The 27,709-nt window shown below is 49.5% G+C and overlaps 1 protein-coding gene across 1 annotated transcript in view; it reads right to left on the minus strand.

The window, feature by feature from the left end:
• Window positions 1–18,509, minus strand: part of Man1c1 (mannosidase alpha class 1C member 1) — a 141,321-nt gene extending 122,812 nt beyond the window's left edge. Inside the window, exon 1 of the mRNA XM_051171720.1 lies at window positions 17,208–18,509. Within this exon, the coding sequence (XP_051027677.1) occupies window positions 17,208–17,732 (525 nt within the window). The 5' untranslated portion in view covers window positions 17,733–18,509. The remainder of the gene's footprint in view (window positions 1–17,207) is intronic.
• Between the last annotated feature and the right edge of the window lie 9,200 nt (window positions 18,510–27,709).

A 27,709-nucleotide genomic window follows, 5' to 3' on the forward strand; every position in this document is an offset into this window, starting at 1 on the left:
CCTGGGAGCAATGACTGTCCCCACCCCTTCCCACTACAGCCTGGGAAGGCCAGCACTGCAAGCTGATGGAGTCCCCAGACTGAGCTGCTGTTCTCCTGCCAAAAACGGGACCGTGTCTGTTTTATAAAGGGTTTCCTTGCATGATGAGGTAGCAGAATCGATTGCATTTTACTTGCTGTTTTTAAAAAGGTCTGCTTCTGAAAGGAAGGAACGAAAGCCTTCACTTCCCACTGATTCTTATCATTAAAACCCAAGGCTACTCCAGAGCTCTGCTCTGTGAGGCAAGTGACGCACATGGAGCGCGCGCTTGCGGGGGTCAGGAGCAGGGGGTCACGGGGGGGGGGGGGGAGCCAGGAACCAGAGGGGACGAAGGATTGTGATTTAGGTCAAGAATACATACACAGGAAAACATAACAAGGGCTGGGATGTCTTCCTGGGAAATTAGCACTTACTGCAACATCAAGGTTTAACCTTTAAAAAGCCCATTCCAGGGGTGGGGCAGGGAGCGAGATCTTCAACAAGAGACTTGGGACTTAAACTCAATACCTCCCCCTACCCAAATGAGACAAGTAAAATTAAAGGCAGGTTGTACAGTTGTGTATTGTGCCCGTGGACTTTTGAACCAACTTGATAAAAGCTCAAGTGTTTGGGAAGAGAAAGCCACAACTGAGAAAATGCAAGCAAGTCTGGGGGTATTGTCTTGATTAATGATGTGCAAGGGCCCAGTGCATTGTGGGTGGTACCATCCCACAGTGTATATAAGAAAGCAGGCCCAGTTAGCCATTGGGATCAAGCCTTATACAGCACTTCTCTGCGGTCTGCCTGCATCAGCTCCTGCCTCTAGGTTCCTGCCTTGAGTTACTGCCCTCACTTCTCTCAGTGATGGAGTGTGACCTGGGACTAATGAGCTAAAATAACACAATCCTCCTCTTTGGTCAATGTTTCATCACAGCAATAGAAACCCTAAGACATAGGATATTTATGTCATCGGGAACATTCGAGAATGAGGAGAGATGGGATTAGCCCTCACAGAACACACCATGGAAATCCCTCAGCTCAGCTATTAGGCTTATGTGAACTGTTCTTTCCTTCCTTCCTTCCTTCCTTCCTTCCTTCCTTCTTTTCTTCATTCCCTCCCTCCCTCTGTTCCTCCCTTTCTTTTTTAATATAGAGTTTTACAAACCAAGTCTCAAAGGTAGTCATTACGCTTAAGGTAAAGAGCTCAGAGAAAGCATTTGACTGTTTATGAGACCCTGAGGCAAGTCACAGTGATGTCTGCGACACTGAAACGTCGCGTGCTTTTTACACAAAGAAGCAGATGAACAAAATAAGCACAAATAATTTAAGATGTGATCAATCAGAAGCCGGGAGCCCTTACCAGAACACCACCACTGTTCAGTCATAGCGTCAACTGAAAAATCATATGTCACATAAAAAAAAAAAAAATCAATTAATCATCAATCAGTCAATCAGTGAGGTACTTTGAATACCACAGTGTGCTACCAGCTGTCCTTGATTTTTGACTCTGGGAAACAGATCATTAGCGATCCCTTCAGCCTGCCTGCCTGTACTTTATCTATCATGGTAACAAACCAGACTAAATGGTTTCCTAGCCAACTGCAGGTTAGAAAACAACAAAACCAGGAAAGTGGGGAGCAAAGCATCCGGAGATAGGAGAAGTGACAGCTGAAGGCTAGCAGGAAGTGGTGAGAGGAACTGAAAGCAGAGAAGCCAACATCTAAAAAAAAAAAAATTACAAATAAAAAAAATGTAGCATCCACAGTATTTAATAAAGAGTAACGGAAGGCCGGGCAGTGAAGCTGCAGGGCACTGTGGGACCCATAGCCAGGAGATTCAGCGCCAGAGGGAGGGGTAGGTGATGACAAGAAAGTGAGAAAAAGCAAATGAGAGAGGGAGAGAGAGGGAGAGAGAGAGAGAGCTATTGGTGTGGTGGCGCAAACCTTGAATCTCAGCACTCAGGAGGCAGAGGCAGGCAGATCTCTGAGTTCAAGGCCAACCTGATTTACAGTGAGTTCCAGGACAGTCAGGGCTACATAGAGAAACCCTGTCTCAAAACACAAAACAACAACAAAAAAGAACTATTATAAATATATGCCTTTGGATTTAAAGGAAAATATACAAACAATGGACAAACACCTGGCAAACACCCTTTACAAGTAGGAATTCCAGAAGTAAGATTACTCCCAACTTAAAAACCTACTAAGTAGACGGAACAGAGTATACACAACAGAAGAAAAGTTCGATGAACTTGAAAACATACGCAAATGATGAACAGTGAAGTCGAGACAGAAAGGCTGAAAACTAGGTCTCTAGGGCAGCACCAAGCAATCAAAGTTTTATATGTAGTAGAGCTCTATATGAAAAGGACACAAATTTGATGGAAAGATATATCTCAAGACATGTGAACTTTCCCCCCAAGCTTATAAGAATATCAACCCACAAGATAAGATAAACAAGCTCCAATAAAGCCAGGTTTGAGCATGCCATTAATCCCAGCACTTGCGAGTGAGGGGAGGTAGATTTCCATGAGTTCCAGCCCAGCCTGGACTAGTCAGCAAAGGCCTTGACCCAAAAATTACAAAGGAGCCGGGCGTGGTGGCGCACGCTTTTAGTCCCAGCACTCGGGAGGCAGAGGCAGGTGGATCACTGTGAGTTCGAGGCCAGCCTGGTCTACAAAGGCTACACAGAGAAACCCTGTCTCGAAAAACAAAAAAACAAAAAACAAAAAACAAAAAAATTACAAAGGAGAGGCTGGAGAGCCGGCTCAGCAGTTAGAAGCGCTGGATGCCTTTCCAGAGGCCTGGGGTTCAGTTCCCAGCTCCCACACGCGCCTCAGCTCACAGCCATCCATAACTCCAGTTCCAGGGGGACTAACACCCTCTTCTGGCCTCTGCAGGCCACCAGGAACACATGCAATAAGACATACATCCGGGCAAAATACTTAATACACACAAAAACAGATAAGTATATTTTAAATGAATGAATGAGTAAAATCCCAAAATGAAATAAAACAAAAAATGCTTCCGAAGAAGCAAAGACTGCGTGCGGGAAACTGTCACCAACGGACCTACGCGCTGTTAATGGAATGCTTTCAACCTGAACAGCAATGAACGGAAAAAGTCGCACAGACACGGGAAAACAAAATAAAGATGCCAGATATGGTAAGGACATGAATGGAAATCTTTATTGGTTTCTTTAGACAACTTATTGTTTAAAATAATACCAATTATAGTATGGTATTCAGAATGCACACAGAAGCTAAACCTGCGACGGCAGAATGCAGACTAAGTGAAAGCACGTCATTAGGGCTTCACATTGCATAAAAGACCACCTCGAGGTAGCCTGCATATGGACAAAACGATAATAGTGATGACATCATGTAAGGTGCCTGAGAGATGACTTGGGGTGCTTGCTGCTCTTCCAGAGGCCAGGAGTTAGCTAAACTCCCACATGCGCGCGCGCACACGCACATGCACGCACACACACACACACACACCCATCTAGTAGCTTGTAGTCATTTGTATCCAAAGCTCCAGGGGATCTGATGCCCTATCCTGGCTCTACAGTACACACACACACGTTGGATACATGCATACAGACACACATACACATAAATAAAAAATGAGGTGCCGGTGGAACGCACCTATCATCTCAGCAGTTTGAGGCCCGCCTTGTCAACAGAGCGAGTTCCAGGACAGGCAAGGCTACACGGAGAAACCCCGCCTCAAAAAACATAAATAAATAAGATAAAAACAAAAAATAAAAACAAATCATGTGGTGGGGCACGCCTTCAATATTGGCAGATGCAGGAAAATCTCTGTGAGTTCAAGGCCAACCTCGTCTACATAGCTAGTTCTAGGACAGCCAGGGCTTCACCAAAGAAACTTTAACTACAAAAATACAAATAGATTAAAAAAAAAATGAAAGGATGGAAAAATATATCCATTATACATTTATTGTTTTGTTTATAAAATTATTTATATTATCACTATTATTATTATTATTAATTATTATTAGATACTATCAATCAGGTGAAATAAAGTTCAAGCAAAGAGTATTATCACAAAGAAAGAAACACACCTATCACCTATAGCATTAAGAAAGTTGTTTGAGGGTGGGGAGATGGCTCAGCAGGTAAAGGTGTCTACCCCTGCGCATTACCAGAGTTTAGTCCCTGAGATAACATATGGTGGGCCGACAGAACTGACTACACAATGTCCTCTGGCCTACATATGCACACTGCAGCATCCATACCATGCTTGTTGCACACACAAATTTAAATGTTAAAAAAGAGAGAACAGTTGTTTTATCGAGAAGATAAAAATGTATCTTTTTTTTTTAAAGATTATTTATTTACTTTATGTATGACTATTCTATTTACATGTACATCTATGCTAGAATAGGGAATTAGATCACATTACAGATGGTTGTGAGCCACCATGTGGTTGCTGGGAACTGAACTCGGGACCTCTGGAAGAGCAGACAGTGCTCTTAACTACTGAGCCATTTCTCCAGCCCTAAATGTATCTTCTTGATATCAAATCAAAACAATATCAAATGTACATATATGTAATGGCTGGTTTTATGACTTGACATGTCTCAGACATAGCTAGAGTCATCAGAGGAAGGAGCCTCAAGCTGAGAAAGTCTTCATAAGATTGGGCTGTAGGCAAAAGCCTGCAGGGCCTTTTCTTAATTAGTAATCAATGCGGGAGGGCCCAGACTGTTGTGAGTGATGTCACCCCTGGGTTGATGACCCTGGGTTCTATAAGAAAGCAGGCTTGGGGAAGGTAGACAGGACAAGACCAGTAAGCAGCACCCCTCCAAGGCCTCTACATCTGCTCCTGCCTGCAGGTTCCTGCCTTGAGTTCCTGTCCTGATATCCTTCAGTGATGAACAGTGAGTGAAATCTAAGCCAAATAAACCCTTCTCCCCAGGTTGCTTTGGCCATGGTGTTTCGTCACAGCAAAAGTAACCCTAAGACAGCATATCAAGGGGGCTGGAGAGATGGCTCAGAGGTTAAGAGCACTGACTGCTCTTCCAGAGGTCCTAAGTTCAATTCCCAGCAGCCACATGGTGGCTCACAACAATACTGGGATCTGATGCCCTCTTCTGGCCTGCAGGTGTATGTACAGGCAGAGCACTGTATACATAATAATAAATAAATCTTTAAAGCATATCAAATAACTAAAAGAAAAGACAGTGCAGTAACAGAAATGATTTAAACGGATCTCAGTGAGCGAAGCGCTCGGCATGCGAACGTGAAACCCTGAGTTTGGATCCCTAGCGCCCGCGGAGAAAGCTGGTGCGACCCCACACACCTGTAACCCCAGAGCTGAGGAAGCGGAATATGCCAGATTCTTGCTGATCAGCCTGTGGAGTGAAGATGGTGAGCTCCAGGTTCAATGACGAACCTGACCTCAGAACGTGAGAGGACAGGGAGGGGTGGTACACACCTGTGACCCCAGGACTCGAGAGGCAGAGGCAGCTGGCTCTCAGGTTTGAGGCCAGCCTGGACTTCATAGCAAGTTCCAGGCAAGCCAGGACTGGAGACCCTGGGCGGGAGGGGGCGGGGAGGATGGAGAGAGAGATTAACGGAGGAAGGAGGAAGGAAAGACACATGACTCTGGCCTCCGCAAACATACCTGTGCACCCACCTGTACATACATGCATATACCACATGCACACAATGAAAATACTAGACATTGATTTTTAGAAAACATCAATTAAAAATTAATAAGCTAACAGCTAAAAGAAGGACTCGAAGAAAAGGGACTGTCAGTTTCAGGAAGGAAAGAAATATCACAAAAGATCCCTCAAAAAATTAGAAGAAAATGAGACCCTTAAGAGTACTTTGAGTCAGGCAGTCGTGGCACACGCCTTTAATCCCAGCACTTGGGAGGCAGAGGCAGGCGGATCTGAGGTTGAGGCCAGCCTGGTCTACAGAGTGAGTTCCAGGACTACCAGCTACACAGAGAAACCCTGTTTTGAAAAACAAAACAAAACAAAAAAATAAAGAACTGGGCCTTAGTGGCTCTAGCCTTTGTTGTTTTTGTTGTTGTTGTAGACAGCCTGTCTCAACAAACAAAATAAAACAAAACAAACAGCAAAAGTAATCTGCCATGGGGGTGCAGACCTATAACCCCAGCTTCTTAGAAAGCTGAGACAGGAGAACCCAAAGTTCAAGACTAATCTGAACTCTAGAGTGAGCTGAAAGCCAGCTTAGTGAGACTATATTTCAAAAGTAAAAGCTAGGCTGGGCAATGGTGGTGCACGCCTTTAATTCCAGCACTCAGGAGGCAGAGGCAGGTTGGATCACTGTGAGTTCGAGGCCAGCCTGGTCTACAAAGTGAGTTCAGGACAACCAAGGCTACACAGAGAAACCCTGTTTCAAGAAAGAAAGAGAGAGAGAGAGAGAGAGAGAGAGAGAGAGAGAGAGGAGAGAGAGAAAGAGAGAGAGAGAGAGAGAGAGACAGAGAGAGAGAGAGAGAGAGAGAAGTTTGACCTACAACTTGGATGAACTGGACAATTCTCTGAAAAACAAGATCAGTAAAACCGACCCCAAGAAAAAGAAATTCTGAAGGACTTCATGTCTGCTATATGACCAAAGTCGTCGTTTTTAAGGCTTATTTTAGTTATGTGTGTGTTTCTGTGTCTGTACAAGTGAGCGTAGGTGCCCAAGATGACTAGTAGAGGGCATCGGATCCTCTGGAGCTGGAGTTGCAGGCTGTTATGAGCTACCTGACATGGGTGCTGGGAACAGAACCTGGGTCCTCTGGAAGAGCAGTACATGTTCATAACTACTGTGCCATCTCTCCAGGCCTCCTCACAAAGTCATGATTTAACACTTCCTCCCAGGCATCTGGGCAGGCTTTCCTGGTGGAGTCTACCAAACACTTAAGAAACAAACAAGCCGGGTGGGCACTTGGGAGGCAGAGGCAGGCTGATCACTGTGAGTTTGAGGCCAGCCTGGTCTACAAGCAAGTCTAGGCAAGGATACACAGAGAAACCTTGTCTTGAAAAAAAAAAAAAAAAAGAAAAGAAAAGAAAGAAAGAAAGAAAAAAAAAAGAAAGAAAGGAAAAAGAAAAAGAAAAAGAAAAGAAACAAACAATACTAAAATCCAAAATGTCTTAGGGCTGGGACTCAGCTTAGTACTAAAGTACTGGCCCTGGATTTAGTGCCTATCACCAGAAAACAAAATAAAAACAAAACAACACTAGATTAAACACAAACAAACAAACAGGTGTGGTCATATACTCATACAGGCCTGGAAATCCTAAACTTGGGAGATGGGGACAGGAGAATCAAAAGCTCAAAGTCGTCCTTAGCTACATGTGAGTTCAAATCCACCCTGGGCTACCTGAGATCGGTAATAAAAAGAATACATAGACACATAATTCTTTCAGAATGCAGAGAGGAGAGAACCCATCTATTATGAGGCTGTCACAATGTTGACACCAAAAAGCAGATAAAGATTTTTATTTTGCTTACAATAAAACTATGTAGAAAATCCTCAACAAAATATCAGGACATCAAGTGCATTGGTTAAACATCCTTTTTTAGAGCATCCTGATTTGCCACAGTGTCAGGATTAAAGGGGAAAACAGCGTCACCATCTCCTGATTCAGGAAAAGCATCTCACAGCATTCAGTCGCACAGGCTCAGTCCATGCCGAGAAGCCAAGCCCAGTGGTGCACACTGGTAATCCTGCCTCCAGGGATGCAGACATGGGTGGGTCCCTGAGGCTTGCTGCCCAGCCAGCCTGGCCTAATTGGTGAATTCCAAGCCAATGATGGTCTCAAAAGAATGATGTTGCAGTACATGAGGAATCAGGCTCAAGGCTTTCCCCCTGAGCACGCATGCATGCACGCGCGCACACACACACACACACACACACACACACGCACGCACGCACGCACGCGCACACACACAGAGAGAGAGAGAGAGAGAGAGAGAGCCCCTCGCAGCACACTAGGAATGGCAGGATTTTATAAAAGGCTTTTACCAGAAAACTATGTCTAACATTATGGCAATGAAACCAAATAAATGTTTTTTCCCTTGAGAACAAGAATAAGGCATCTGCCCAGCGGTGGTGGCGCACTCCTTTAGTCCCAGCACTCAGGAGGCAGAGGTAGGTGGATCTCTGTGAGTTCGAGGGCAGCCTGGTCTACAGAGTGAGTTCCAGGACAGCCAGGACTGTTATACAGAGAAACTCTGTCTCAAACCAAGCCAAAAAATTTTTGTTTTAAAAATAAATAAAAATAAAAATGTAACTAGTATATGCCTAGGAACTAGAAACAAATAACCAAAAATTTACATTTTTGAAAGAATACAAACATAACAGCACAAACTGTAAAACATATACATATCACAGAAGATAAGGCTCAAGCCCTGATCACTGAAAACTACAGAGCCTTCTTGAGAGAAAATAAGGAAAACTGGAGAGGGGGATGAATTTGTGGGAGACACGGTGACTACTGTTTCCTTGCTGTTTTGTTCCCTAACTTGTTTCAAAGTAGCTTCACTCAGGCTAAGACAGTGGCTCAGTGGTGAAGAGCAGGGGGCTGCTTCTCCAGAGAACCCAGGTTTAGTTCCCAGCACCCACATGGTGGCTCACAACCACCTGTAACTCCAGTCCCAGGACCCAGGAGCTTCTTGTGGCCTCCTCAGCATAGATATGCATATGGTGTACAGACAAACACATAAATACATGTTTTTAGTCAAAAGTGGTTTTCTTCTTTCGTTCGTTTGTTTTACATAATGGTCAAACACTAGAAACAACCCAAAAATCCAACTTCAACTGAACAAATACACAGAAAGGCGGAGTCACACAAAGGAGCACATCCCAACTAGAGTGCCATGTGCCTTGTGACGTCATGAAAACACTGTCAGTGAGGAAGGAAGCCTTATCCACAAGGCACACACTGTCCTACCCTGCTTATCTCACATCCCAGGCTACACTGATGTCTTCTGGGAGAAATCAGATGGAGATGGGGTAGGTGGGAGTGCCTCTCAAGAGCAAAAAAAGCAAAAGCATTTCCCAAGGAGACGGAACTCAGGAAATCTATTTAAGATCTGTGTATTTCAGCTCAGCAGTTGGTGGCGCACGCCTTTAGTCCCAGCACTGGGGAGGCAGAGGCGGGCAGATCTCTGAGTCTGAGCCAGCCTGGTCTACATAAGTGAGTTCCAGGACAGCCAGGGTGACAGAGAAACCCTCTCTTGAATCACCTGTGCCACCCCCACCCACACTCCCCATCACCAAAAGAAGATCTGTGCATTTCACTGTATATAAACTATACTTACCTAAATAACACCTACACCACACAGCTATGGAAAAGACGAGAGCCAGTGATGACTGGTGAGAGAGTCCTGAACCCTTCCGGACATGGCTGCATTGCACAGCAGTGTGTATGAAGGCCACTGAGTTGGCAAGAATGACTTGTGTTTAGTGGGAAGTGATTGAGGTGGAAGGTGAGAAGGGGGGGGAACAATTCCCTATTATGTGTTGATTAAAAGTGGTTGCTACATGTCGGAGCGCACCAGGAAGGAGCCGACTCAGAATATGCCAGACAAAAGCTCGAGTGTCATTCCTCTATCTAGGAGGGCACTAGCCAAAAATGGCAAAACTAGAGAGATGGCTCAGAGGTTAAGAGCTCTTACTGCTCGTGCGGAGACCCAAGTTTGGTTCCCAGCACCCGCATCAGGCAGCTCACCACCACTTGTGACTTCAGTTCCAGCTCACCATGGACACATATATGCACATAAACTCATGCAGGCACACATGTACACACATACATATGTATGTATATGTATATGTGTGTGTATACACACACACACACACACACACACACACACACACACACACACACACACACATCTTTAGGGGAGACACAGATTTACCTCAGAAGTTTCCACAGATGGTACTAAATCCTGTGGCCAGCCACTCCAACGTTGAGCTTCAATCAAAGAAACCACTGCTGAGGTGAGAGACAGTCAGACCCCAGTATGAGGAAGAGCTGCACTGAACACCTGTTTCCCAGATCTGAGGAGCTCTCAACCCAAACAACCCCTTCTAGGAAGGCAGCAAACCCCTACAGCTAAGCTACCACTCTGAGGCCCTTAGCTGTGGTCTCTGTAGCTACTGCTCTCTCGAAAGGTAGAGAACACCAAAACAGGGCTGATGAGGGCATTTTCACCTGCACGGGCTGCTTTTAGAAAACAAGATCTGAGCCGGGCGTGGTGGCGCACGCCTTTAATCCCAGCACTCGGGAGGCAGAGGCTGGCGGATCTGAGTTCGAGGCCAGCCTGGTCTACAGAGTCTGTTCTAGGACAGCCAAGGCTAACACAGAGAAACCCTGCCCAAAAAGAGCAGAAGATCTTTGCCTAAGCTGAGTGCTAACAAGTCCCAGAGAGAAGAGAGGTGAAAGAGGAAGAGGAAGGTAGGACTGGGGTCCTCTGGTGGGATGGGACTAGGGGGTCCTCTTCTTTGAGGAGTCTCTATTATCAGCTGTGGAAACACCTTGCCAAGAAAATGTATTGGTTTTCCCCAAGTTATGCAAACACTTGTGAGTCAAGCCTCTGCCTGAGACTGGTGGGAAAGCAGGAGCCATTAGTGTCTGAACTGCAGGCACAGCAAGCTGTCATAACAGTTAACCATCCCCCTTCTCCCCGCCACCCCACCCCCACGCATGACACTTGGCCATGTCCCACATGTGGTCCCTGTCTTTAAGACACGTAATAAACAGCCATGACTTCTTTGAAGGCAAACAACTGTCTTGTATCTCAAGTTCATCACTCCACGGCCAAGCCGCTGCCTGTGTGGCCAACAGACCCATGACAGGAAGGAAAGTTTCCTAAAACTCCTGACCAGTCCCCTACCCACCCACCCCCACCCCGCCCTCAACTCAAGATGCTTGCCGGTGACATCTCTGAGCCCCAGCGCCGGCACTCACAAGGCCCGGTGCCCACCAAAAATCACCAAGCAGCTTCCTTGTGCCAGGCTGTGCGATCTACGAGCCCTGATTTATTTTTTCCAATAAGAGAAAAGATGTAAGACCCTCTGAGCAAAGTATGCCTAATATATATCACAATATTTATTTTTGGTGGAGTAATGGATCGGCCTTGCGGGGAAAGCTGGAGAAAAGGCGTCTTGTGAACACGGATATAAATCAGTCACTCTGAACACCTCGGGGAGTCTATACCCTCACACACACCCCCCTCTGCTGTGAAATAAACAGCTGATTTCTTTACAGGCGTCATTTTATTTGTTTTTTATCTAACATTAAAGACAGAAGGTAAGGATGTAAGGCCCAGGAAGCAATCACCTCTCTGACGCCTAGCCTCCCAAAAGGTTGGCGACCCAAAGAGACGCCAGAGTCCGCCGATCTGCACGTGTTAACAGTGGCTGGAGGGGTAAGGAACCAAAGCTGGAAGTTCTACGCAGGAGACACAAGGCTGTGGCTGCGCTCGGGTCGCAAGTGTCCCGTCCGGAGGGATGTGTCCAGTTATCACAGCCTGTTCTCCACCTAAGTGAGAGGAACTACACAGCGAGGCAGGAAGGAAACGGTGGAGCAGGGAGGACAGAAAGTATCTTCGATGGGTCTGCAAGCCAGCTAGCTCTTCGAGGCAAAGCCGTCTGGATCTGAGCCATTCCTCATATTAATTATCCTGTGCATCTCCCAGGCCCTGATTCACATGCTACAAAGAACACAAGGCCTTTTAATTTTCCTACCTGTCCCTGGTACCAGTGATGATAAATCAAAGATACAGAGAAACCACATATGACTAATGAACCAGCCCGCTAATGAGGGCAAAGAGCATTCGCCAAGATGACACCGTCACCTGCCACAATCAGCAATATCCTAGAGGCTTGAGGTGGCATGCCCCGAGGGGAAGAGCCAGGGACACTTCTTGCCAAGCTAAAGGCACTTTGGGACAATTAAAAGTGTCCTTCAAGTGCCTGCTATCCAGGCAGGAGAGAGTTTGTTCGTCGGAAACCCACAGCCCCGCCACCGCCACCACCACCACCACCTCAAATTAGCCTTGGAAAATTACTGATTTTTCTAGCCAACCTCTCGGGTTGAGCTGTTAAGCCCTTGAAGCCAGCTAGAGCTCCCCCTCAGCCTCCTTAGAAATCACAGGTGCTCTACGGGGCAAAGATCCAGCCTCAACAAGCAGCAGCCTATTTACAGTGTATGTTCATATGTGTGCGATGCATGTCATTGGGGGGAGGGCATGCGCGAGACACTTGCCCAGTCCCAACTCTTTGTCACGTGTGAGAAAAGCATGCACATATATGTGTACATATGGAGACCAGAGGGCAACCTCGGGTTGCCAGGGTTACCCATCTTCTTCTTGCTTTTCTTCTAAGAACAGAAAGTCTTTCTACGTTCATTTCTTTAGCCCGTGGGGCAGGATGAAACTCACATGCCGCAGAGCCTCAGCTTGCCAGTGAAGGTCAGGGGACAACTTTTGGGAACAGTTCTCTCCTCCCCCCATGTGGGACTCAGGCATCAAAATCAGGCTGTGAGGCTTAGTAGTAGCTGCCTTAACCAGGCCTTTTAAAAAAATAAAATAAAATAAAAAGATGGGTCTCTTAGCTGGGCAGCGGTGGTGCACCCCCTTTAATCCCAGCACTCAGGAGGCAGAGGCAGGTGGATCTCTGTGAGTTCAAGTCCAGCCTGGTCTATAGAGCGAGTTCCAGGACAGCCAGGGCTACACAGTGAGACCCTCTTGAAAGAAACAAATAACAAACAAACAAAAGATGGGTCTTTTAGCCAGGCAGTGGTGACACACACCTTTAATTTCAGCACTCGGGAGGCAGAAGCAGGAGGATCTCTGTGAGTTCGAATCCAGCCTGGTCTACAGAGCAAGTTCCAGGACAGCTAAGGCTACACAGATAACCCTGTCAAGAAAAACCAAGTGGTCTCTTCACCTCCTAGTAAATTAGGCTGCCTGGCCACTGGGTGCTGAAGATCTGTCTCTACCGTGCACACCCCACGACTGGACTAAGAAGGGCATGCCACCAAGCTCTGCTTTTTGACACGGGTTCTCAGGCTCAAACTCAGATCCTCAAGCACTTTACCAACTGACCAATCTCCTGGGTGCGATTTACAGATCTTCAGTAAAGCTGAATTAATATTCACGGATCTGGGCCAACTAAATGTCATACCAGATCCTAGGTTCTAGGATCCATAAAGACAGCAGTAAATGGTGGGGGGGGGCACATAGAGAAGCAGACCCCCGAATTCTGGTCTCTTGGCTGTACCATATCAAGACCAAGACCCATACCAAGGTCAGAGTTGAAGCCAGGCTGGATTCTTTGCAAGACTCCTGTGAGGGGGCACCCGAGAGTCCAGGACAAGGAAGGAGAAATTCGATCCAGGTTCTATTAGCCCACACGAGCACTTGAGGTAGAGGAACCAGAGGAAATGATTCTTCCTCTAATTTGCCCGAAAAGTAACATGTGGGCTGGGAGGACACCCAAAACCAGTGCCCGGTGTCATGGCCCTAGACTGCCCATTCCCTTTGGCAAAAGCTCCCTTCACTGGGAGGGGCCAGCAATCTACCATCATGAGTTCAGAACACCATCTATTACTTCCCCGGAATGAGACAGCAACAAGCTACCTGCTTCCAGCTCTTGTCACATGTGAGGAAAGCCTGAACTTGACTCTACAGACCATCCGCCAATGGACAGAGACATCCCGGCCCCACTCCCTATCAAACATGTCCAACCTACAGCCCTCAGGCTACCCATGTCCCAGGACAGCTCCAAATGCATGCCAACACTTCTGTAGATGACATCACACCACCATGCCAAAAAGGATCCCTGTGGCACTGTAAGGTCCTCAGAGCTAGAAAGGAAGCACTTAACAAGCCCACTCCCTTTTGCACTCTAGTCAACGTCTCTTTGTCTCTTCGCTCTTCACAAGCCCAAGCTGTAGAGCCATTCACCCCATCTCAAGTTCAATATGCGTGCTGGGCCGGGCATGGTGGCGCATGCCTTTAATCCCAGCACTTGGGAGTTCGAGGCCAGCCTGGTCGTCAAAGCAAGTCTAGGACAGCCAAGCCTACACAGAGAAACCCTGTCTCAAAAAACCAAAAAAGAGTGCTGGGAATAACTAAATTAATCAACATTTAGATAGCTGTTCATAGGTACAGGCTGGGGACACAATACCATTCACTGCCCTCAAAACCCTCATTACGTCATTACACTTGACCTCATGGGACGAAGAGGTGCAAGGAAAAAAAAGAAGGCTCAAGTGTCCCTGACTGGCTTGGAAGTCCACAGAAGGCTCAAAGCTGGACCCGTGCCCACCAACAGCCTGTCACCTCTTCTTCATCCAGTCCTACAGGAAGGTTCAGGCAGGAAAAGGCATGGCCTGCCTAAAGACAGACAGTTGGCAGCTGTGCTAAGACACCAGGCCATGTTCACTTGGTCCCTCACCCCCACCCCATCTCCAACACATTGCTTTCTGCAAGGTTCCAAAGTCGGGGGAAGGAGGGGGTGATAAAATATTTCCTGATAGACGGATAACGAGAACCTGTGCCTTCGACCCAGCTTATCAGCAGGCCTCGCACCCACATGCATCTCTCAACCCAGAATGTTCACAAACACACTGACCATCAGGAGCCGGAATGCCCGGCTTCTGGCCAGTGCCATCCATCACCTCCTCTGATTCTGTCCAGATGTTTATTTTCACTTTTGAAAAAAAAAATCTCATCTTATAAGAACAGGGCTCTCTTTATCTGATGCTAACTCTCCTCTTCTTGGGTCTAATCAATCCTTGTCTGGAAATAAACAAACCAGAGACAGATGCCACACGGTCCCTTGTTGGAGAACAGTCACCTCTAAAACGACCCACCCCTAGGCATGACACAGACAGAACCTGAAAGGGGACGGTGAACAGACACCTCCAGCAGGGCGCCTCCTCTGGTAAGAAAGCAGAGACAGCCATCCACCGTGTATTAACTTCTAAGGAAAAGACTCAGCCCACAGCCTTCAGAACCGGGACATGGGGCAGCATTAAAGTCAAGTAGCCTGGTGCTGGGCATGATGGCACACAAGGCACGTGGTGGAGGCAGAGGCAGGCAGATTACTGTGAGTTCAAGGCCAGCCTAGTCTACAAAACAAGTCCAGGACAGCCAAGGCTATATAGACAAACCCTGTCTCAAAAATAAATAAATAAATAGTAGTCTGGAAGACCACGGGTCCCCAAACATAACTGGGAATACAGCCTAGCGTGTGTCCACCACTCTGAGGAGCCTGCAGCCTCCAAACAGAAAATGAGAAAGCTGTGGAGTTGCAAGGAATCACAAGCATGCCTCTAGCTACTACCTGAGGTATAAGGAAATGACACATCACAGACCCAGATACCTGGCAACAAAGCAGCCCGCCCACTGTATTATTTCACACCCATCTGCAAAGCATAGAATCCTCCCACCCCCTACCAGCCCCAGCCACCCCAGCAAGTTGGGAACTCCAGCGGCTGCTTGTAACAAAGGGCTGTCTCTGTATGGACAGAGAGCCAAGATCCCCTCCAGCAGCTAACCTACCTGCCCCATGCCCCACCAGGGAGGCTCCCTCCAGCCCAGGCTTTCGGAAGTGGGTCGCTGGACCTCTTCTGCACTAAGGGAATCCTCAACGCTTTTGGAGGTCTTTTTTTGACAATTTCTTGGCAGCTCTAGGCATCCCATGAGAAATGGCAGGCACACAACATATGTGATTTCACTGGAGGTTTGAAAGAGTGGTTAAGAGGGCCTGTATTGAGAGGCAGCTTCGGGAAAGGAGAGACAAGAGGCCCAGGTGAGCTGGGCACAAGACAACCCTCAACAGAAAGGGGAGAAGTGATGCCTTTCGCTTCACTGCTGCAAATTCTAGTTTTTGGTTAACATGTGAGAGTTGGGTGAAAATTGGGGAACTGAGAGGCACTCCTGTGCGTGCATGCCAGACACATACACACACACACACACACACACACACACACACACACACACACACGAGCATGCACACACCAAGGACTTAGCTTCAGCATGACTACACGTGTCCTGTGGTTGCATATTAAGAGACTCAAACAGGGCACAGCACCTTTGGGTACCAGCAGACCCAAATAGGAAATGGGAAACTGAGGTGGACCCTGGGAGGAGGGTAACCAAGTCCTCCAGCGGCTCCAGTAGACCTTGGCAGGGGAGAGACCCTAAAGCTGCTGGTGCTCTCTCCAGAAAGGCAGGCCTACTGCCTTCCTGTAGTAAACTTAGAGGTCCAGACTTAAAGCAACGCTTTCCCTCTGGGTCCCCAGGAAGGGGGGAGAGCATCCTCTTCTTTCCAGGGAGACCCTGGCCCACTGCTTGTTCACAGCCCCCTTGTGGCCTGGGGGTGTCACTGCAGCCCCCTCTGCTCTGCTGGCCACAGACCACTCTCACCCGGGGTGGGGCAGAACACTCAAGTACTGGTGGCTTCTTGGCAATTGTCTGCAAGCCATGCCCAGGCTGTGTTTGTTTGTTTTTGAGGTCTTAAAACTAAGACTGTGACTCAAAGGGATCCCTCTCAATCTCTCTGCGGCTCAATCCTTACAGGGAACCAGTCCAAGACCCGCCTCATTAAGCCAATAACCTCAGAGCTTCTGTAACATTACCATTGCTTTATTGATCATCCCTTCCCCTTTCACATGAGCAATTATGTACAACTGTAGCAAAGCTCAATAGGAGCCGTTAGCAGGAATGCTCGACATCCCGTGTTTGCAAGATGCTGAAGAGATTACAAAACAGGACACCAAATACCTCACACATACTGGTTTTCCATAGCCTGCTGGGGCTTAGGGGAAGTCAATACTTAAAGACACACAGCGAGGTAGAAGGTTTCCAGTGACTCCCTCCAGTACAAATGCAAACTAAGGACCTAGAATCCGTCTTAGCAGCCCAGCAAGGAAAATGTGGAGCCCACCGGGGCCGGGAACTCAACCGTAAAGATCCACCTGGAGATTGGGCAGAAGCCATGAACTGAACCCCTAGTTACCCTAAAGTATGTACCGAGGGTAAAGAGTAACTTTGGAGAGAGAGGTGGTGCTGCAGTGTGCCCCGAAGGGTCTCAGGTAGACCAGGAGCCAGGAGGGGCCAAGAAGGGGGAAGCGCTTGCAGCTAGAAATCGGGAGGTGTGTGTCGGGGGGGGGGGGGGGGAGATGCTTACCTCTTTGATTTTCTCTCGCTGAGCTCGCACTAGACTCTGGGACTCCTTACTCTCATCAGTCCTTGTCCCCAAGACTGGGTGTCGAAGGCGGCTGCGGAAAGCACTGTAGTCGAAACTGAACCTCACGCTCTCTTCTCGCGGCCTGGGGGCTGCAACGCTGTTGCCGTCCTCCCGGGGCCCGGTGGGTCGGGTGCGACGCAGCCACCCTTTCCTACGGAGGACACTGACCGGACGGCCGGGATCGTCCTCACCCGGGGCCGGAGCCGCCGGGGCAGGGTTGGGAGGCGGCTCTTGCTCAGGCAGCGGGTGGTGCCCAGCGACTTCGGCCATCACCTCCAGGCCAGGCTGCTGGGTCCGCGAGGCCGAGAAGAGGCGCTTGAGGCGAGAGGAGTGGGGCAGGAGGAACAGGGCGCCGAAGCATAGGGTGACGAGGCCCGAGAGAAAGAGCAGGAAAAGGAACTTCTGCGGCAGCCGCAGCCCCCACGGCGAGGCCGGGACGAAGCCCGGCACTTTCCTCATGAGCATCGCGGAGCGGCCAGCAGCACGGGGTTGTCAGCTCCACCCGTGCCCCCGGGGGTCCTCAGAGTCCTCAAAGGTGGGGAGCAAGAGCTCAGCGGCTGGGGTCCCCAAGCAGGGCTGCGCACCCCCGAGGCCGCCGCTTTGGGACCCGCCCGAAGTTCAGGGAGTTTGGAGCAAGTCCTCCCGCGCGGGGGCGGGGGCGCGGCGGCCTCGGCGGGGCCCGGGCGAGGGGGGCTGCTCGGCTGGAGCCCGGGCCCGCCGTGCGCCGCAGCCTGCTCTCCGCTTGGTCCACGGAGCCCGCGCCTTCCCGCACCGGAGCCGTCACATGCCTTCCGCGACGCCCTCGCGGAGGGTGCGCAGGACCCAGGCCCCGACCCGCCGGCACCCGAAGTTTCAGCCTCTGGAGCAGTTTGCAACGGGAGCCCCCGGGGCTGCAGCGCGAGCGCCGCTCCTAGAGCGCGCACCCGGCTGGTGGTGACGGCGCGGGGCCCGGCGGTCGGGACACGTCCACAACTTTGCTCCGCCGCGCGCAGCAGCCGCTCCCGAGGCTGCGCGGGACCCGGGGGCTTCAGACGCTCGCGCGGGCAGAGGGATACCCGGGAAACGCGTGCGAAGCCTGCAGCTGGCCACGATCAGCTCAGGGCTAGGAGGCTGCCTCTGCGCCTGGAAGCGCGGGCTCGGGCGCCGCAACTCGGGAGGGCGCGGGTCTCCCGCTGCGATCACCTGCTCCCGGCCCCGCGGCTCCGCTTGCCGCGCAGCCTCTCCCGCCGCAGCTCCAGACGGGCCGCCGCCACTCCAGCTCTCACTGCGACAGCGCCGCCGCCCCGCCCCCCGCCAACCACGCCCTCAGGCCACGCCCACATGCGCGCCCCGCGCCCCGCCTCTCCGCCCGCCGCGGCGCCGCAGTCCGGCCAATGGGGAGCCTAGGCGGGAGGGATGGGCGGGTCCTAATCTGGGCCACGCCCCCGCTCCCTGTACTGGCGCTGCGCTCCCCCATCCTGCTGGCTCCAATGGTCCAGCTGCGCGCTGTGGCGAGGGCGGGGTGCAGAGCGTAGCCAGGTCATTGGCTGCCTCCGAGGGATCCCCGGTGGGCCACAGTCACCCATTGGTTTCTGCTCTGCATTCGCTGGACTCTAAATGACCGAGACGCCCCTCCACCGCCCACCTCCGCCTTTCGGCTCTCTGGGTTTCGGTCTCCCCCGGAAGGACCAGGAGACCGGGTTGGTCTGGAAGGCTCTGCCCATCGTTGGGCGACCCTGTCACTTCTCAGCACCGGCCGGGGATTGCCAGGTTGCTGCTAGCCAGGGATACTCAGAGCTCAGACCAGCCCCTACAGGCTTCCCGCTGGGGGATGGGGCTGGCTGGACCAAACCGGCGAGCTGTGGCCGCGGTTAGGTCTGGCTAAATCAGTATTTCCAGTGGTCCTTGCAAACCGCCACCAAAATGTGGCCACGGCCCTTGGGTGGGGTTAATGAGAGATGCTAACATGAGAAACAAGAAGAGAGGGAGGGACAGACAGAGAGAGACACGAGGACCCGGACAAATGCACGGGTCATACATTGGACATGAATGTACGTGCACATTTGCATTTTTATGCATACAGAGGCTGCCGTGTGGGTGTGTGCTTGCATGCAAACATACACTTAATTTCATCACGGAAACCCTAGCAATTATGCCAAAGTGTACCTAGACAGGTCTATATTAGCAAACATTGACATGTGCACAGGCGTACCCATAGACACCTCCACAAGCCCACACATACACAGGCATGTGCTGTCAGACACGTGTGCCCCAGCTCCAAGGCACTGGCATTTGCACCTTCCTTTGCTTTCAAACTCACCTGGGGCAAAATAACACTGCTGTGTGGGTCTCTCGTGCAAAACAGTTTGTAGAGACAACAGCGGAGGGAGAGACAAATTAAGAGGTGTAATAGGCAAGGGGGGAAAATATCTGCTTTCAGCGGCAATTTAAAATGAAACTCGGCATTGATAAGACAGAAAATACTGCAGGGAGGCCTTTCCCATGGAAGAGGCAGCCCAGCAGGCTGTCGCATCATAAATCTTGCTTCTTCCCTGAGGCCTACTGCAGATGGGCCCCTGAGACTTCCTTCTAACCCTGTCCAAGCCACGGCCAACACACCCACTCCTGACATTTAAATACCCCTGGCATATAAATTTCTCTCTACCGAAAAATAAAAGATAAAAGACTGCTGTGGGTAACAGGTGCAAATATTTTGGTCACTGGAGATGAATAATCCCTCCCAAGACACCTAGCTAAAATGTAAATTTCTGCCTTCAAATGTTTCGGTCTCTTATGAGTTCGGCTGGCAGGAGTCAGTTCCCTGGAGTTAGGTAATGGGTGAGGTAAGCATGTGATCCTTGGATGGAGTAGCCCAGAGATCTAGGCTGGCCTCTCCCGAGTCTCCCTTGCCAAAACTTCTCACAAGATCCCACAGGAAACTGCTAGCGTGTACTTGGAGAACAAGACCTTTAGTCTCAGCTTCTGTACCGTTGTTCCCCGCTGAGGGTGTGTCTTGTGTGTGTGTGTCTGTGGGGTGTGTGTGTGTGTGTTGAGGGGTGGTTCACTGGAGATGGTGGTGGTTTTTCCAGACAGGGTTTCCCTACGTAACCCCGGCTGTGCTGTAGACCAGGCTGGCCTCAACTCAAACTCAGAGATCCGCCTGCCTCTGCCTCCCAAGTGCTGGGATTAAAGGCGTGTGCCACCACCACCCAGCTACTTTCCTGTAATGAGAATCTTGGTTTCTTTAACACAGAAATACGGGAATGTGTTTGCTTTAATCCCAGGGATGGGGGATGGGGGATGGGGCAGCTTCAGATTGCCCACAGCAGCTGACTATGATTTGCCTCACGCTCTGGCAGGGACATTATTTTACCAGCTGAGGATGGTTTATGTATGAAATTCTGGGGGTGCCTCAGAGAGTATATAATGCCAGAGCCCCAAGAGGTGGGGACGCTACTGTTCCCCCTACTGCTATTGGTGTTTGCTGGTTGCTCCTGTTGCTGGTTGCTCCTGTTGCTGGTTGCTGGTTGTTGGTTGCTCCTGTTGCTGGTTGCTGGTTGCTCCTGTTGCTGGTTGCTGCTGTTGCTGGTTGGAGTTGCTTGCCCCAAGGAACTCAATGGCCCTAATCAGCAGGAAGTAGTCTATTGACATCAGTACCCCTCTCCCCTCTAACCTTCTTTCTTTCCTATCGAGTGTGTGTGGGGGGAACATTGGAAGGGATAGGGGTGGTGTAGGGAGTTAGCAAAGAGAATCCAATAAAGTAGCCAGGAGTCGGGCTACCCTTCCCTGAGTCTTAAACGCAACACTGTGCCCTTGAACGCTGTGTGAATGAATAAGTGACTGAATGAGTAAATCCCCATTTACAGAAGAGGGAAGTGAGAGAAGAAAGGACCCAAAGGGAACACTTTCTGGGTAATTCATCATTTACTCTTTAAAATAATCTTGAGGTGACTGTTAGTCACAGCCTCGTTTTACGAAAGGCTTGGAGAGATTTGGGATAAGTGAATAAGTCTTTGTTTTAGTTTAGATTCTCTAGGAAAACAGAACCAATAGAGAGATTTATTCTGAGAGGTTAACTCACGTGAGTGTGGAGGATGGAGCTGGAGCCAAAAACAAAAACAAACAAACCAAGCATCAATACAATCCCAGCCCAAGCTGGAAGCCCTGAGCACCAGGAAGAGGGGGAGCCAATAAGCCTCCATCCGAGCTTGAAGACCTCAGAATGGGAGCCTCAAAATCCCAGAGCGGAGGACGGCTATCTCAGCTCCCCCTCAGAGCCTCCCTTGGTTTCTTTTGACCCTCTACCTCAATGCAAGGGCCACAGTGGGTCAGTGATATGCCCTGTGCAGCCAGACTGTCACTCGGCCCACGTACTCAGACTTACCCTCCTGGAAATGGCCTCCCAGACAGTCGCAGGGATGGTGTCTTCGCACTATCTATGCATCCCTCAGCCCAGCCAACTGTCACAGACAGTTACCCATCACAGCCTCTTTCTCAGTTGGACTGGAAACACAGCCCAACAGCATTTCTACAAAGCTGTTCTGTTCAGAAACACTTGCTCAAATCTGGTTCCCGGCCCCAAGACGGGCAGAGCATGGTCCCTGCTATTACTAAGTCACTCACCCAGTGAGGAACTATATCTAACACCTACTATGTGCCAAGGGCGGAGGAGGGTCAGGGGGCACAGCCCTGATTAGGGCACTAAACTTCCCTTCAAGGGGATTCTTTTTGGTTTTTCAAGACAGGGTTTCTCTGTGTAGCCTTGGCCATCCTGGACTCACTTTGTAGACCAGGCTGGCCTCGAACTCACAGCAATCCGCCTGCCTCTGCCTCCCGAGTGCTGGGATTAAAGGCGTGCGCCACCACGCCCGGCCCCACTCCTGGCTTTTAATCCGCTGCTGAGAATCAAACTCAAGTCTCCTGCACTTTCTCAAGTGAGCATCTCTCTGGCACTACTGATGCCAATTTCACAGGTAAGGAAACTGAGGCTCTAGAATGTGACATGCCCAAAGCCATGCAAGGAACAATTTGAAAATGTTATTTTGGGCTGAAGAGATGGCTCAGAGGTTAAGAGCACTGGCTGCTCTTCCAGAGGTCCTGAGTTCAGTTCCCAACAACCACATGGTGGCTCACAGCCATCTATGGTGAGATATGGCGCCCTCTTCTGGCCTGCAGGTGTACGTGCAGACAGAGCACTGTGTACATAATAACTAAATAAAGTTTTTTTTTAATGAAAATGTTATTTTAAGTACAGGCTTCTCCATGGCTGGTGTGACGACTGAGCCTGATAGCCCCACTTTGGTCCTTGGGACCCACGTAATGGAAAGACTGAATGGACTTTTGCAAGCTGACCTCTCACCTCCACATACGTGCTGTAGCATGTGCTTTCTCACACAGTGTACACACGCGGTGGGGGGGGGGATGGAATTGTTAATAATATTTGTAACTACTAAGAATGCTGAGGCACTTGCTATGGGGCAGGATCTTTGCAAAGCATGTTGGAGAAGCCAGGTATGGCGGTCCCTCCTGCCTAGACTCCCAGGCTTCAGAAGGCCGAGGCAAGAAGATAGTCACAAGTTCAAGGCCAGCCTGGGATACAGATGAAGACTGTGTCTCAGACAAAGCAGCATGCTAGAGAAAGTGAATGATTGGGTCGTGAAGACCACCTCTGAGGCCAGTGAGATGGCTCAGAGGGCATAAGCACCCGCAGCCAAGCTGATGCCCTGAGTTAGACTGACATGGTAGAAAGAGAGAGCTAATTCCTACAAGTTGTCCTGGGACCTGCACACAGGCACTGAGGCACACAAGCGAACACACACACACACACACACACACACACACACACACACACACACTAATTAAGTAAGTAAATAATTGATGTGATTTTTAAAGTAAAAGCTCTCCTGGGGCGGGCACTGTCTTTTACTCTCATTTAGCAGAAGTAACAGCGTAGGGATGGTCCAGGGATTGGCCCAATGTGACACTTCTGAGAGGGGGAGGGGGGATATAAACCCTGATGGGTAGGGTCCAGACCCCTCAGTGGTGTTCGGAGTCAACTGCTCTCCATCTTGTAAGGCTGTGGCAACAGGTCCCATAGGCTGTCAGAGCAGGAAAAGTGGGCCTAGCCCCACAAAGAGAAAGAGAAGCGAAGCTGGGCGTAGTAGCCTACGCCTTTAATCCTGTCACTCAGGGGGCAGAGACAGATGTACTCTGAGCGCTCGAGGCCAGCTTGGTTTGCCTAGCAAACTCGAGGCCAGACACAGTGAGACCTATCTTTTTTTTTTTTTTTTTTTTTAATGAGATGGTGAGAAAGAGTTGAAACAGGGTTTCTCTGTGTGGCCTTGGCTGTCCTGGAACTCACTCTGTGGATCAGGTTGACCTCGAACTCAGAGATCAGCCTGCCTCTTTCTCCTAAGTGCTGGGATTAAAGGTGTGCGTCACATGCTTAGACGCTATCTTAAGAAGAGGAAGCCAAGGCTACACAGAGAAACCCTGTCTCAAAAAAACAAAAACAAAAGAAGAGGAAGAAGAAGAGGAAGAGGAGGACAAAGGAGAGGAATGATGGTGATGATGATGATGGTGATGATGATGATGATGGCTGGAGAGTTGGCTCAGAGGTTAAGAGCACTGTCTGCTCTTCCAGAGGTCCTGAGCTCTATTCCCAGCAACCACCTGGTGGCTCACAACCATCTATAATGAGATCTGGTGCCCTCTTCTGGCCTGCAGGTGTACACGCAGGCAGAACACTGTATACATAATAACAAATAAATCTTTAAAAATAAATAATAATAATAATAATAATAATAATAATAATAATAATAATAATAATAAGTTTGGATACAGTGCAACAAGGAGGACATAGGCGACCTCACTGATGACGGCAGAGCAGGGAGTTGAAGGGGAGCGTGTCAGATCTTTCCTTTGTAGTGCTGGGACTCAAACCCGGTGTCTCACCCATGCTAAACAGGCGCTCCACGGCTGAGCTACATCCCAGCCCTTTTTTTTTTTTACATTTGTACTTTGACATGGGGACCTCACTGAATTATCCAGGCTGACTTTGAATTCATGATCCTCCTGCCCCAGCCACCCCAGTAGCTGGGATCACAAGCTTCTGACACCAAGCCTGGCTACATGTACTGACAGAGTGAAGAAGTGGGAGGCCTGTTGGGGGTGCTCTACTGTCACCCCCCGTTCATGTTGTCTGCGGCTGGGCATTTTTAGGGGGGCCACTTGGAAGACTTGATCCGGGCCACAGCAGGCAGACAGGAGCTATTGGCATCAGTGCCCAGGACTCTAGCACATGTCTGAGATGGGAGTGTGAGCAGGAGGGAGAGACTGCCGCTGATTCTCCTGCAGCAGGAAGGCTCCGGGGCAGGCGGCAGCCGACTCTGAGTCTCAAGTGGCCATTAGCCCCATTTAGAATCACAGACAGAGAGAACCAGGCTGTCTCAGAGATAACCATCAGACAGCTCCCTAATGGCCACCAGACATATCCTTCCCAGGCAAGAGAGACTTAGATGTCTAGGGGTGAGGTGAACAGTGGCCTCTCCTCCCCACCGTACCACACCCGGCTATTCCTGAGATCAAAGGCTCAGCAGTCATCTTGGGCTCTCCTCAGCAGGCTGCCATCAGCCGGTGCCTTGCTATTGGGGGCCTTGATCTCAGGGTCACAAAGCCACAGCTCTCTGAAGTTGCCCTTCAGCTCTTTCAACTCCTCTTGCCTTTGTCCCTGAGCCCTACAGCCTGCAGTCTACTGTCAGTTGGATTATCTTGGGCCTGAGCCACGGAGCCTTAGGAGGAGCTTCTGTAGGGGCCTGGAGATATCACAGTTGTGGGGGGGAGGGTGCTACTGGCATGTAGTAGCATGGGCCATGGATGCTACTCAAAGGCCTAAAATGCCCACAACCCAGGCCCACACATCAAGGGAACAGAGGCAGGAAACCTAGCCAAGAGCCAAGGCTTTGCAGACGGGCGCATGTTTGCGTCCTGGCTTGGTCACATACGGGCTGCTGATCCTGGGCACACTACCAGCCCTCTCTTAGCCTTGACACATCATTCATCCAATGGCGCTGATGCAGACTGAGCATGCTATCATATTCAATGAATTAAACATAATGAATGAGCCAGGCATGGTGGCACACAGCCTTTAATCCCAGCACTCGGGAGGCAGAGGCAGAGGCAGGTGGATCGCTGTGAGTTCGAGGCCGGCCTGGTCTACAAAGCCAGTCTAGAACAGCCAAGGCTACACAGAGAAACCCTGTCTCGAAAAACCTGAAAAAAAAAAGAATGAATGAATGAATGAGTGAATGAAGGGTGTGGCTGCTCCTAGGTATGGAGGAGGAGAAGGTTTATTGTAGATAAAGGGAAGACAGCCAGAGGCATAGACAGGGGCGTCTGGGAAAGTCTAAAGTGAACATAGCCAGACTGAGTTGGGCCTTGTGAGGAGAGAGGGGGAGAGAGAGCAAGAATGGAGCCGCTGACTAAGAGGAGTGAACTGGGCCAAGAGAGTGGCATAGCCAAAATGGCTGAGTTACATAGGGACCAAAGGGGCTGGGGAAAACTAAGCGTAGCCCAGTCCTTGGTCTGGAGTTTAGGGTAGGAGGCAGGGTATGCCAACTACTGGGTGCTGAGAGAGTGGTGGCCAGGATCCACTTTGATTTGTTTGTTTGTTTGTGGTTTTCGAGACAGGATTTCTCTGTGTAGCCATGGCTGTCCTGGAATTCACTCTGTAGACCAGTCTGACCTTGAAATCACAGAGATCTGCCTGCCTCTGCCTCCACAGATTAAAGGCTTGTGCCACTTCCAAACGGCCACTTTGATATGTCAATAAGCATCTTTACTAGCCGTTTGTCCAGGGTCTGAGACCTAATACTCAAAAAGTTTCAGAGCTGGAGTTTTTCAATTAGGGACAGTCAACTGGCAACGTTTATGAAAATAGTGAAATATCAAAAAAAATTTGGAGGGGGGCGCTAGAGAGATGGCTCAGAGGTTAAGAGCACTGACTACTCTTCCAAAGGTCCTAAGTTCAATTCCCAGCAACCACATGGTGTCTCACAACCATCTGTAATGTGATCTGATGCCCTCTTCTGGCCTGCAGGCAGAGTACTGTATACATAATAAATAAATCTTTTTTTTTTAATTTTTTAAAAGATGAAATTAGAAACTCTGCTGGCCCCAGGCATTCCCAGTAAGGAGAACAAGAGGCAGCTATGAAGCCTGGAGCAACGTGGGTCATGACTTTCCATCAGGGCACAAGTGTTCTTCATCAGCTTCCAAAGCCAAGTCCTCCCAGTCACCCACACCAGGTCACCCACACCAGTAAGCCCTGGGGCAAATGCCCACCCTGTTCTGCCCTGTCCTGTGACAATGGGGTTTGTTTCTCTATGGGGTGAAAACAGCCTGGCTCCCAGTACATAGGGTACCCATAGACACTTAAGGAACTTTTCTTTTTTTTTAAGGTTTATTTATTATGAACACAATGTTTTGCCTGCATGTATGTCTGTACTCCAGAAGAGGGCACCAGATCTCATTATAGATGGTTGTGAGCCACCCTGTGGTTGCTGGGAATTGAACTCGGGACCTCTGGAAGAACAAACAGGGGCTCTTAACCCCTCTTGCAAACGTCTTAATTCAGTGTCTCAGTCAGTCACGTGGTCGCCACACAAGCCTGACGACCGGAAAGCCCGCTGTGACAGGGCACACCTGTACCCCTAACAATGGGGCTAGCCAAATCCATAAGGCCTTGATTCAGTGAGAGACCTTGTCTCAAAAAAAAAAAAAAAAAAAAAAAAAAAAAGCTGTGGAACTCAGTGGTTAAGAGCACTTGTTGCTCTTGCAAAGGATCGGGGTTCAATTCCTAGCACCCACACAGAGGCTCACAATTATCTGTAAATCCAGTTCCAGCGGACACATCACCCTTTTTTCCTGACCTCCACAGACACTGGTCACACACACGATGATACATATATATGCAGGCAAAACACTCACACACATTATTTTTAAAAAGCAACAACAATGACAAAAAATATTAAGTTATGTTACACGGTGGACCCCGTGACCAAGGACAGATAGCTTCCTGGCTTGTGCGGAATGTTGTTCCTGTAAAATAACAAGCCGTGTGTGTTTTCAGTTCAGAAAACAAGATTGGGTGCCGCAACTGCACAGGATGTTCTTGGTCACATGGGAAGGACGTACCCTTGTGGGTTTGGCCTTTATAAGCACCTGACTAACCTAATTCGGGGCCATTCTCTGGGAACCCGGGGTATGAACCTAGTTAGTGTCCATCTGCCTCTATTTAATAAAGCTTGCTTTAATTGAACAATCATCAATTTGGTCTTTCTCCTTGCAAGTTTCAGGTTTAGGTTTAACATTTAGAGAGTGCCCAAGGAAGAGACTGGGCACCAACCTCTCCATGCACAGTGCACACACTCACGTGAACATTCACACACACACACACACACACA

This window comes from Acomys russatus, chromosome 29 (genome assembly GCF_903995435.1).
Source record: "Acomys russatus chromosome 29, mAcoRus1.1, whole genome shotgun sequence".
NCBI lineage: Eukaryota > Metazoa > Chordata > Mammalia > Rodentia > Muridae > Acomys > Acomys russatus.